Raw genomic sequence first — 12,192 nt, forward strand, 5'->3', positions numbered from 1 at the left:
CAGGGCAGGAAGTCGCCTGACTTCAAAGGCCATAGCGGGGCTGCGGCCACAACAACAGTGGGGCCGGCAAGCAGCGCGTTGTGGCACCCGCACCGTGGCACCGTGCTGGCCTGGCCCCAGGGACCCGGCTGGCACCCCCACCCAAGAGCACCCCACACCTGCACCCCACGTGTGCATCGCACACGTGCACCCATGTGTGCATCTCATGCGCGCATCCTATGCACGCATCCCATGTGCATCCTATGCGCGCCACTGGTGTGTGCGCGGGGCCGGCTGCGGGTGTCGAGCCTCTCAGCAGCGGTCCTGGCCGGCGGAGTGCTGTGGGGCGTGCCAGGGCGGTGGTCGCACGGTGTGAGCGTGGCCCGCCGTGCATCCCCTGCGGCGGCACGCAGGAAGGCCGGGGGGGGGCCGGCGCGGGCGGCCACAGCCTTGCAGACAAAGGGCCAGAGGAAACACCGCTGTCCAAGATAAACCGGGACCGGTGAAGGGGGACCCTCCCGCCCGGTGAAGGGGGACCCTCCTGCCCTGCTCCCACGGCCCTGGTGCACCACACGCCTTGAGATGGGCTGCAGGCACCCAGCCCCCGCGCCTCGTTTGCCAGGACCACCTGCCCTGCCGGCACCCAGCCCCCCGAGGCTGCCGGGCCGGGGGTGTGGCCTTGCCACTGTGGGGGCTGGGTGCCGTGGCTGCTCCCATCATCGGAGCTCTCCCTGGGCACTGCCGCAGTCCCAGCCCCGGCGGCGGGGCTGTTGGGGTCCTGCAGCTGCCGGGGCATGGCGGGGGCTCCCTGCAGTGAGCACCACTTTCCCAGGCCGCTGTGGCCGCATCCCCAGGGGCAGGGGCAGGACTGGCCGTGGCCCCTCTGTCCGCAGGAAGGTGCCCTCCCCCACCGCCCCCCGTTCCCACGCTGACGCTGACGGGGCATCCCGGTGCCAGCACCGGTGCCCACATCCGCGGGAAGCCGGCAGGAAGCCGGGCGCTGCCTTCGCACCCGCCCCGGTCCTGCTGCCTCCGTGCAGGCATGGCAGGGGACCTGTCGGTGCCGGCGCGGTGCCGGAGGGCAGGAAGGCACAGCATGCTGGCCCGTCAGAACCGCACGGCGTCGTTTAAAGACGATCAGGCAGTGACAGGAATTAAATTGTGTTTTGATTTTCTCATTAGCCTAATCTCCAGCGCGCCTCGTTACAGGGTAATTTCCCCGCGCCGACATGACAGCTCATTCCCACCATGACAGCCATATGCCAGCGTGCCCACGCCACGTGCTGGTGGTCACTGGGGTGCTCAGCAGGGATGGCCATGTGCCCCAACAGGCCTGGTGAGTGCCCCTGGGGTGGGCCGTGGTGTGGGAGAGTTTGGAGCTTGGGGTGGTGCTGGCCAGACCACGGCACACATGTCCCTGCGGTGCCCATCCATCCCACGCCCCACAGAGACGTGCTGGCGGGTCCTGCTGTGCCATGGGTTGGCGGCCAAGTGGGTCACAGCAGCGCAGTCTGGCAGCATGTTATTGTTGTGCCAGCAGCGCCTGGTCTGGTGCTGGGAGGATGTGGTGGTGCTGTGCAGGGAGGTCACTATCCCGGGGTGCACGGGGGTATCACGGGGCTGGCCCCACACGCCGGGTCCCCGGGTGCTGCCCCATTCACCTCAGCAATGGGGTGTGAAGGCAGTGGCAGGCGCGGGCAGCTCATTTGTCTCTGTCAGGAGCCAGCGTGGGAGACGGTGCTGCTGGAGCGCGGCAGGGACAGCGCAGCTGGTGTGCTCAGCAGCATTGCCCTGCAGCCCTGTGCATCTCGGGCATGGCCAGTGCCAGCACCATGCACTGGCTGCCTGGGCAGCACTGGGGCCGTGGGGTGGGGCAGAGGCCGTGGGGTGAGCGGGACCCCCGGGTTCATGGTGCAGCTGGATTACATGAGGCCTGTGGAGGGGGCTGTGCTGTGCCCCTCTGCAAGGCACCCACAGCCCCCCGTGGGGACCCCACTGCTCCCACCCAGTGCCTACCTCAATGGGCAATGGGATGTGAAGGGGGGATGAGCCCCAGCAAGGGGCTGTGGGGCAGGAGGGGTGGAGCAGGATGGGGACCTTGGCATAGGTGGAAGGGCAGTGTTGCTGTCCTCCCAGGATGTGTTGTGTCACCAGTGCATGGGGGGACCTCCAAGGGGTCCCTCCTGTCCTGCTGGCAGCCCCATGACAAGCTAATTGTTCCTAATCTTCCTGCTGAGCCCCCCATTACTGCCCAATTGGGCTGGGGGGCTGCAGGACCTGTCTGAATCTGCAGGCCCCTGGCTCAGCTGGAGCATCCCTGCAGCACGGAGGGCAACCTGTGGCAGCATGGCGTTGCCCCAGTGTCACTGCATGGGCTGAGGTGGGTGGTTGGGGTCCTTCACCCCTTTACCCAGCCTCCAGGCCCTTCGCTGGCCTCGGGACCCTTCAGACTGGGGGTGCCACTGTCTCTGGTGCAAAGCTAGGCTCATTCCGGGGGCCCAAGGGCATGGGACTAGGAGTTCTGAGGGTCCCCACATGGCCAAGGAGCTCCTGGGGGTCCTGGCCCCCTGGCTGTGGGGAGCCACACTGGGGGCTGTGTGGTGACCGAGCCATGCCCAGGTCCTGTTGGGCAGGGCTGTGCAGACCCCGGTGCCCCCCAGTTAGTGCCGGGCGGAACGGGGGGCTCAGGTTTCCCTCTCTGCCGGGCTGGAGCCTGGGGCCATTAGCCCCCTCAGAGCATGACGTGCTGGGGGGGGCAGGATATCAAAGTGTCTTCGCCTTGCACTAACTGGCGTGACCACTGCTGGCAACCAGCCCCCACTGACCCCATGGCCCCCATGGCCTGGCGAGGGGTGCAGGACCCCATCCTGGCACCTGCCCCATCCCCACTGCCCCCAGGCACTGCCCGTGGCCCCAGCCTGTGCCGGGGGCTCCCCAAACCCCGAAGCCCATCCTGCATCCCCAGGCTCCCTCCACCCCCCCTGGCCTCATCCTGCATCCCCCACCCAGGCTTATCCTGGCCCTCATTGAGCCCTGCTCTCCACGGCTGCCTGGGTCTCCCCCTGCCCCCTGGTCCTTCTCAAACCCCCCAATTCCCCTGACCTCCCCATCCCCCCTCACTCCCCTGCATTCCAGGGCTGCCCTGCACCCCCAGCTGCCCCCAGCCCCCAGGGTGCAGCTCCAGGCCCTGGCGGGCGATGGGGCCAAGCTGCGGGCAGGGGGCTGCTGGCACCGACCCCTGCGCCCGCCCCCGCTCCGGTCCCGGTGGGGACTCATTTACCAACGTCAGCCCCACAGTTGGTTTGAATTAGGCTCCTCCGCGGCCGGCTCTGATAAGTGAGGGGGCGCGGAGCTGGGGGGCGCGGGGGGCTTCCAGCCCCACTCCCGCTTCCTGCTCTGCCGTCTGTAACCGGCTGCCAGAGCTGCTGCTGAAAGACACGGGGACAGCCCCCGCCTCGCTGCCCCTGCCGTCCTGCCATCCATCCATCCTTCCGTCCACCCACCCGCCAGCTCCCATGGCCATGCTGCCCTCCCTGCTCCTGCTGCAGGCAGCCCCTGTTGGGACCCCAGTCCTGTGCCCCCGGGCCGGGGGCTCTGGGGGGTGCTGGGGGGGCACAGGGCCCTGCCAGCTCCTGCCATGGGATGGACCCATGCTGTGCCCAAGCAATGCTGGGGTGCCAGCCCAGGGAGGTCCCTGGCACTGCAGGGCATTTGTGGGGCTGGGAGGGGGAACACAGGGACCCTGGCTCCCCAGCAGTCCGGGGACCCCTGGCTGGGCATGGAGCTCATCCCAAGATGAGCAGCACAGCCCCGTGTCCCACTGACCCCTGGCCTTTGCCCATGTTTCACCACATACTTAGCAAGGGCTTTCAGCATGGGGGGGCCATGGCCGCACCCGTGTGAGGGATGGCCGACAGCTGGGCTGTGGAGAGGGGCCGGTAACTGGATCCCCTGGCAGCAGCTCACAGGGTCCCGGACATGGGGTCAGCGGCAGTGCGGACCCGGGGGTGAGGGACAGGCCAAGGCCCATGTCCCACATGGGCTGGGGTCCTTGGGGTCAGTGGGCACGGGGTGCCTGGAGGGGTCCATGCCATGTCCACCCAGGCTGGTGGGTCCTGGGCTGATGCCTGCCCCAGGACGAGACACCCAGCTCTGGGGGTGAGGGTGGGAGCAGAGGAGTCGGGGCTGCCTGATCTGGTGAGCCCCAGCAGCAGTGTGGCACGGCCAGGCACCGTCACCACCGTGTCAGGGGAACCAGGACCAGGGGGACGTCTTGCCCGTCCCTGAGCCATGGCTAGGGCCCCTCCACAGCCACTTCCCCAGGGTGGCCGGGAGCTGGCACCTGTTCCTCTGCTAGGAACAGGGGCTGGGGCCGCTGGATCGTGCCTGCCTGCAGGGCCGAAGGCAGCGCATCCCAGCCCCGCACCGGCAGGGACCCCCACACCGGGGGACCCCCGAGCTGCTCCATACCAGCAGCTGGGCCCAGGGCTGCCGCACCTACGACCCCGCCGCGCTCCGGCAGTGGCCCAGATGGCTGCGATATTGTCCCCACAATAGCGGGCTAATTAGGCAAGCGCTGAGGAGCCGGGGGGAGGCCACCCCGACCCCCCTCCCCGCTCAGGCAATCAAAGGGCCCATGACTTTATTACGGCTCATTATGCGCAGGCGGCGGGGGGGCACGCAGCCTGCGCCGAGGCGACAGGCGTGTTATTTCCCCATCACTCCTCATTGGGATTCTGGCACCGGCGGCGGCACGGGGGGGGCCGGGACATGCGCCAGGCAGCCGTGACGGTGATTAATCTGCCGAGCGCCCGCACAACTGTGCTCGGCCGAGGGGCTGTGCACCCCCACACCAGCACTGCAGAGGAACGGAGGAGGGGAGGGGGCTGCACCCCCTGCTCCTGGCCCCACAGCGCTGCACACACTGCCCCCCCTGCCCCCCACAGCCCAGCCACCCCCACGCCATACTGCATCTGCTACCCGGGCCCACCACCCACAGCAGCTGCCATGTAGGGGGGCACAGCTCCCCCAGCCCTGGGGGTGCTACTGGTGAGTGGAGCTCAGCAGGGACACCCCCCAAGACCCAGTAGTGAACCCTAGCCCGAGGCAGGCTCCCCCTGGACAGAGGATGGACCCTCGGGGGATTTTCCATAGTTTTATTCAAAAAATAAACTCGAGCAGGAGGGGTATTAAGTTAGGGGGAACAGGGCAGGGGGCGTGGGAGCAGGGCTGGGCTCCAGGGGGGCAGCGCCCGCCCCCAGCCCCTACCTCCTCTTGTCCTTGATGCTGTAGTGCAGCAGGAGGGGCGCGGGCTGCAAAGCAAGGAGGGGAGTTAGGGTTGCCAGCACCCCTGTCCCAGGGTGGGCACCCCGTACCCCAGGCCAGGACCCCGCGAGGGGGCAGCAGCAACCCAAGGGACGCCGCAGAGCCCTGGCGCTTCGCCGTGAACTTGTCCCACCCCTTCTGGGACGGGTCACCCCCCGACCCCTGCGGGAACCCCAGCCCACTGCTCCAGCGCGCGATATTAATCATCCTTGATTTGCCGATTCCCTGCTCTGCTGCCGCGTCCTTGGCACAGCACTGCCCCGAGCTGCCCCTGCAGTGGTTCCCCCCATCGCTGGACCCCGCCCCCCCCCCCCCCCCCCAGCCCAGGATGTAGTCCTTGGGGTGAATCCCCCATGGCAGGGGCCACAGCAACATGGGCACCTGCCCTGCCATCCACCTTGCCGAACCAGTGCGAGAGCCAGAGCTGCTTCATCGTCATGTGGTCAGGGAGGGCCTCATTGTTGAACAGAATCTGCACCTGAACACAGGGAGGCTGTGTCAGGAGGGTCCCGAGATGCCCCAGCACCCCCACCCAGCCATCACACTCACATGCTGCAGTGGCAGCTCGAGGCGGTGGCACAGGACCCTCCGCAGGTGTCGGATCTGCGCCCGCACGGAGCATCTCACGTACTTCTGCTACAATGGGCAGAGCAGGTCAGGGATCTGTGGGTGCCCCCAGCCCTGCAGGACCAGTGCCGTCCTGCGGCGAGGCCCCAGCTCCCCTCTGCCCACCCCACGCACCAAGCCGAACCCAGAGCGAGGGCTGTGGGGCCAGGTCTGGGCAGAGCCCAGGGGCTCGGGGCCTGGTGAACTGTCAGGGCGGCTGCACAAACCCCCGCTCACCTGCAGCACGGCCTTGCTCTTGTCCTTGCTGGAGCTGCGGAGGGAAAACAAGGGGCAGCCTGCCAGCTCCCGTGCAGGGAACCGGGGGGGGGGGGCATACCCCCTGCCCCTTCCCCTGCACAGCCTGGTGCAGAGGTGCAGGCTGCTGTAGGCTGGGTGCCCCCCACCCACCCTGGCGCTCCCCCCTGCCCATCCGTCACGCACACACAGAACTGGGGCTGGCTAGGCGGCACAGGGCCGGCACGCCAGCCAGGGCTGGCAGCGGAGCTGCAGCCATCGATCCCATTACAGCCCCCAGAGCTGCCGCTTATTGACTTTGCTGTCGGAGCTGACAGGCAACAGCGCAGCGCCAGCCCCAGCAGCTATTAATGCTGGCAGCCACTGCGGCCTGGGGGGGGGGGATGATGACACAGAGCTGGGGCAGCAGGACCCCCCCCTCTGGCTTGGCCAGGTCTCCTTTCCACCAGGGCCACAGGATGCTGCAACACCCGGTGCCACCCCTGGTCCCCCTCCCCACCACACGAAGGGGCAGTGGCTCCACTGGCATCCTTCAGCCCTGCCTGCGCTGCCGGCACTCACCTCTGCTTCTCCAGGCAGAGTGAGACGTGCTCGTCGTAGCGGAAGTAGTGGGCGCGGGAGTGATCGAAGGTGCTGTAGGGGAGCCCCATAGGGTCGCCCCCAACCGTGTCTGGGGAAATGTGGGGAGGGGGCAGGAGTCAGCCCACCTCTGCCCCACCAACACTGCCTGACTGCCATGGCTGGCTCCTGGACACACTGCAGCAAGACCATGCTCTGCCCTCCCCCCGCAGACTCTGACCCTGCTCCCCCCTAGCTGGTTGCCCCCAGACCCCTCCGCGCAGTCCCTGAGCATGCCCACCCTCGCTGCTGGGCTGTGTCACCCGGTCGAGGCCGCGGGACTGGTAGAACTCCCGGATCCTCTTCTCTTCACCTGTGGGCGAGAGGCCAGTGCTGCTTAGGGACACCCCCTCGCCCTGCATCCCCCCCAGCTCATTGCTGCTTCCCACCCCACAGAGGGGGTCCCCAGGCTGCCCTTGGCCTGTCCCACTGCTCTGACCTTGGTTTGGCAACTCAGCTGACCACCAGCAGCTCTTGTGCTGCCCTCCTTCCCTGTTCACCTCCTCGATGCCCCTGGGGATTTCCACCAAGGCCCCACCATGGGCCCAGAGGCCCTGGTCCCATCCCTGCCCATGCAGACAAGTCCCTGCTCTTGTTGTCCCTCACACTTTTCTCCACTTTCCCTCATCTCTGCCACGGGTCAGGGGGCCAGGGCCCTCACTGTGTGTTTGCTGTCCCACCCCAGTCGAGGCCTCCACGGCAGTGTCCCACTGCAGGCGGACATTTCCACAGAGGTATCCCCAGCACCGTCCCCGTCCTGAGTGACAGTGGCTAATTTCGAGCCCACCACTGCGCCTGCGGCATGGGCGCTGCCCTCCCTGCACACTGCTTTGCATTCACCACCACCGACTGTCAGTTCATCACACCGTCACTCGGCACCTGGCCCCAGGGACACTGCTCGCAGAGGCAGCCCGGCTCACACAGCTCCCATCCCTGCAGCCCATCCCCGCTGTGCCAAGCACAGCCTGCTGCCGGAGCCTGAGCACTGAGAGCAGGGGGCTGAGCCAGCTAAAGACTCTGACGAAGCACTTGTCCCCCTGCTCTGTTCCCCAGCTGGTCCCTGATCCCAGGGGAGCTGCAGCCACTCCACCCACGGGCACGGCCAGGGGTACAGTGCAGAGCCCCTGCACTGGCACAGTCAAAGCCTCCTGTGGGTCCCCGCACCTGAACCTCACAAACTGTGCAGTGCCAGCATTGAGCCCCTGCCTCGCTCTGCTCCTCAGCCCCAAGCAGACCCACACGCTTGCCAGGCACAATCCCCACAGCCCCCTGACACCCACCTCCGCGAGGTGGGCTCTTTGTCCTACCTTCTCCCTCACTCCACAACGGTTTTCCACTGTAAGATGCTCCCCCTGCCCTCTCTTCCCAGCCAGGCTCTAGCAGCTGCCATGGGCGTGGGAAGCAGCATTCTGAAGACCCTTACCCACAGACAGTCTTCCATGCCCAGTCTGAAGGTGCCTCCCAAAAGCACCTGGTGCTTCCCTGTGCCGTTCCCTTCACAGCTCCTCCCCATGTCACTCCGCAAGACACTGGTGCTGGGGACACCAGATCCTGGCCCCGCACTGGGGACACTCACTCTCCTGCAGGCCGGGGACCAGCTTGTAGACGATGTCCTGCATGACACGGTCCAGCTTGAGGTTGAGCAGCGGCTGTGTCTCGTGGATCTTGGTGTTACACATGGGGCAGTACTTGCTGGTCTGCAGGTACTTAACAATGCAACTCTTGCAGACTGCAGCCAGAGGGAGGGGGTGTCAGGGGGGGGCCACAACCCCACACCCCCAAACATCTAGTGCTGACACCCCCCCCTTGCCCCCCCAGGCATGAGCCACAGTCCTGGGGCAGGGGAGGCTCTGCCGGCCTCTGCCCGGGGGACCCCCTGGGACCCCACACTGCTGGAGCCATGCAGGCAGCTGCCGCCACCGCGCGGGGACTCACACGTGTGCAGGCACTCGGTGATGGTGGTGGCGTCGATGAAATACCCAGCGCACAGGCAGCACACGATGTGCTCATTCAGCTCCTTCATCTTCACCTTCACCTCCTCCTGCGGAGATGTGCCATCATCACCCCGCCTGGCACCCCGCGGTCCCACCACCCCAGGCTCTCTCCCTGTGCAGCAGCCCCTTCCCACCCCACAGCCAGTGGGAACCCCCAGGGATGCTGGGGCAGGCCCCCAAGGGACAGCACAGGGCTAGGGGCAGCTTCCACTCAGCATAGGTGGAGGGAACCCCCAGGACAACACAAGAGGACCCTGTGACCCAGCTCACCCATGGCCTTGCCCCCCAGTCTGGCCTTAGGGCCTGCAGCGAAGCTGCCGCTGTGACAGGGTGGTGTGACAGGACTGGTGACTGGGGCTGAGACCCTCTCGTGCAGGGGGGTGTGGGGGGGTTGTGCCTGCAGGGATGTAACCGCCCTGCCCTACACGGCTGGGCCCCACGGAGTTCCACTGCCCAGCACAGCCCCACAGAAGCCCAACAGCCCAGCCAGGGCTGGGGTTAAATCACCTGCGCCCCCTGCCCCCGCCCCGCCCCCCACCTGCGCCCTGCCCCGCCCCCCTGCCCCCGCCCCTCCGCGCCCCGCCCCTGGGCCCCACCCCGGCCCCGCCCTCCCGCCGCGTGGGCGGCCGGCGCATGCGCGGGGCGGTCTCACGGCGCCTGCGCGGCCCCAGCGCCCCCCGAGCGGCGGCCTCTTCCGCCCACGCATGCGCCGGGCCCGGGGCTGCTGCCCGCCGCCGCCCGCCGCCGCCCGACCTCGTTCCGGAGCGGGTCCATCTTGTAGACGGCCTGGAGCTGGTTCCGCAGCCGCATGGCGATCGCCATCGGGCCCCCCTGAGGAGGCGACGCCATCTTAGAACCTCCTCCGTCCCCCCGCTCACTTCCGGGTTCGGGGCGGGGCCGCCGCCGCCCGCGCAGTGCCTACAACTCCCGCCGCGCGCCGCGCGCCGCGGGGCATGTCGGGAGCGCCGGGCCGGCGCCCAGCACCGCCACCCCCTGCCGGGCGCAGTGGGCAGCGCGGCGTCTACGCTGCTGGCCTCGGCCCCTGTGCTGACCCCCGGCCCCGGGGCGCAAGGTCGGGCGGGGCCGCTCGGCGGGAGGCGAGTCCCCGGCGGGCCTGGGCCTGACCGAGGGGCATCGGGCGCGGCGCCGCGCAGGCCCCGCTGGGGGTGGGCGTCCCGCCGCCGCGGGCCAATAGCGGGGAGCGCGCTCTTGGACAGACCGCGGCCGCCGCCAATCGGAGGGGCCGCCGCCTGCGCGTGGTGCCGCGATCCGCCACCAGAGGGCAGAAGAGCACCGTGGGCTAGCGGGGCCGGGGGGGCTGCGGGGCGCCTGGAACGCTGATTTTACCCCCTGTGCGGGGGTCCCGCTCCGGGCGGATCCCCGCTGTGCTGGGAGGGGGGGGGGCTGCCCCGCGCGGGGGGCCCTGACCCGCAGGGCCGGGGTTGGGGTCCCAGCCGCGTCCCGCTGCCGGGGGGTCCCGCGAGGGCTGGGAGGAGCCACAGCCTGCCCCGGGGTGCGGTTCCCGGCGGGGGCGCAGGGCCTGCCCGGACCCCGGCGGGAGGCTGCAGCACCCGGGGGACAGGGTCGTGCGCGTGGCCGCGTGGCGGGGCACTGGGGCAGGGGCTGTGTCGGGGGGCAGTGGGTGGAAGGGGCTGGGCTGGGGGGCGGGCGGTGCAGACGACCGGGGTGCGAGGGCTGTACGGGGAGGGTGCAGGGTCCCAGGCCGGGCGTGCCGGGGTGCTGCTGGTGCTGGCGGGGTTGGAGGGCACTGGGCGCGCCCCGGGGTGCTGGTGGGGTCAGAGGGTGTCAGGGTGCTGCTGGTGCTGGTGGTGTGAGAGGGTATTGGGGTGCTGTCGCCACTGCCTAGGTTGGGGGTGTCGGGGTGCTGCCGGCTGGGGGGCAGTGGGGCGGCCGCCCTGGCGCAGCCGCCGGAGCCTGGAGCCGCGCTAATGGGGGTGATTGGATCAGGGCTCTGGAGGGGAAGGAGCAGCCCCGCTAATGCAAAGCAGAAGCCGTTAAAGGCCGTAATGGCTCGTTATGGTTACGATTATTGCTCCAATCCCGAGCAACAAGTGCCGTCTGGGGAGACGGCAGAGCAGCCGGCGCGGGTGAGGCTGCACGGCCCCCACGGGGACCCCGAGTCTGAGGGGTGGCTGCTGCCCACCGCAGGTGGGGGTCAGTGCAGTGGGATCACCGTGCCGGGGCTGGTACCTGCCACCCAACGGGCAGCATCCCCGTCCCCCCCCCCCCCCCCCCCCGGTTTCCAGTGGCCAAGCTGCCACTCCGTGCTCCTAGGGGGCTCCCGGGAGGAGATTAAATGTGGCAAAGCTGAAATGATGCGGTCCCATCGGTCTGGCCCAGGCCAGAGTGGACGGGGGTCTGTGCCCCCCGGGGCTCCGTGCCTGCAGGAGCAGCCTGGCACATCATGGCCGTGCTGGGCTGGGTGCCTCTGGCACAGTGGGGAGCGGGGCGGCATCATCCACTGCACCACTGGCTGCCCTGGTGCCCTGACCAGCTGTGGCTGGGCCCCCTGGCTCAGGGACTTCTGCGTGGGTCCTGGTCTGGATCCCGGGCTGGATCCTGGTCCGAGCATCTGTGTCCTGGCCCCTGTCACCTCAGTCCAGGTCCCAGTCAGCCCAGTAAGACCCAGTCCATCTGGCCAGGCTGGCTTAGTCCCCATGCACTGCATCCAGCACTGGCTGAGCCCCCGTGTCACCTGGCATGTCCTCATGGTGCCAGCCTGCTGTCCCATCCCTGCCACCCGCCCGGAGCCCAGCATGGTGTGTGGCTGTGCTGCAGTGCCCACAGCCCTGGACTCTCGGAGGGGACCCCCGGGAGCTGTGCCAGCCTCTCCTCAGCACTGGGGCACCCATCGACAGAGGTGGGCAGGACCAGACCCCCACCCCGGGGTGACTGTGGCCTCTGTGACACACCCACCCACTGCCGGCCGGAGCCTGCCTGCTCCTCCGGTCTGTCCTTGCCGGGAGGTGAGAAATGAGGCTGGGGTCAGGGTGACCCTCCATGTCTGGGGAGGGTCCGGCCCCATTTGTACCTGCCAGGAGCAGTTCCTGGGAGGGACAGGCCAGGGGCTGTGGGGGTCACAGCCAGGCCAGCACAACCCTGGGGCATGGCAGCATCGCTCACTGCCGGCACTGCGCCGAGCAGCAGCACTGCAGCAGCAGCAGCACCGCACCATATTGACCACTGGCCCCAGCACTGCACTGTGTTGACCACCAGCACTGGTACTGTCACTCCAAGCACCATACTGACTGCCAGCCCCGATGCTGCACTGAACACCAGCACTGCAGTGGCACCAGCACTGCACTGTGTTGACCACTGGCACCAACACCACACTATACTGACCACTGGCACCAGCACTGGCACCAGCACTGCACCGTATTGACCACTGGTGCCA

At 68.5% G+C, this 12,192-nt stretch overlaps 1 protein-coding gene across 6 annotated transcripts; it reads right to left on the reverse strand.

Annotated features, from left to right (window-relative positions):
• Positions 1-5,120: 5,120 nt before the first annotated feature.
• On the reverse strand, positions 5,121-9,897 carry PCGF1 (polycomb group ring finger 1). 6 transcript variants are annotated; one of them, XM_037389167.1, is made up of 9 exons: positions 9,531-9,894; positions 8,719-8,824; positions 8,360-8,512; positions 7,025-7,096; positions 6,727-6,835; positions 6,046-6,181; positions 5,854-5,940; positions 5,686-5,782; positions 5,121-5,291 (listed from the first exon to the last, which is right to left on the reverse strand). In XM_037389167.1, exons 1-9 carry the CDS (start codon positions 9,624-9,626, stop codon positions 5,140-5,142), a joined length of 1,008 nt encoding a protein of 335 aa, XP_037245064.1. In that variant the 5' UTR covers positions 9,627-9,894; the 3' UTR covers positions 5,121-5,139. The 6 variants fall into 6 exon arrangements, with proteins under 6 accessions (XP_037245064.1, XP_037245090.1, XP_037245081.1 ...); XM_037389193.1 differs by having other exon boundaries at positions 5,854-5,937; positions 6,148-6,181; positions 9,531-9,890; XM_037389184.1 differs by having other exon boundaries at positions 6,148-6,181; positions 9,531-9,886.
• Positions 9,898-12,192: the final 2,295 nt, after the last annotated feature.

This window comes from Falco rusticolus, chromosome 1, assembly GCF_015220075.1.
Source record: "Falco rusticolus isolate bFalRus1 chromosome 1, bFalRus1.pri, whole genome shotgun sequence".
Taxonomy (NCBI): Eukaryota; Metazoa; Chordata; class Aves; order Falconiformes; family Falconidae; genus Falco; species Falco rusticolus.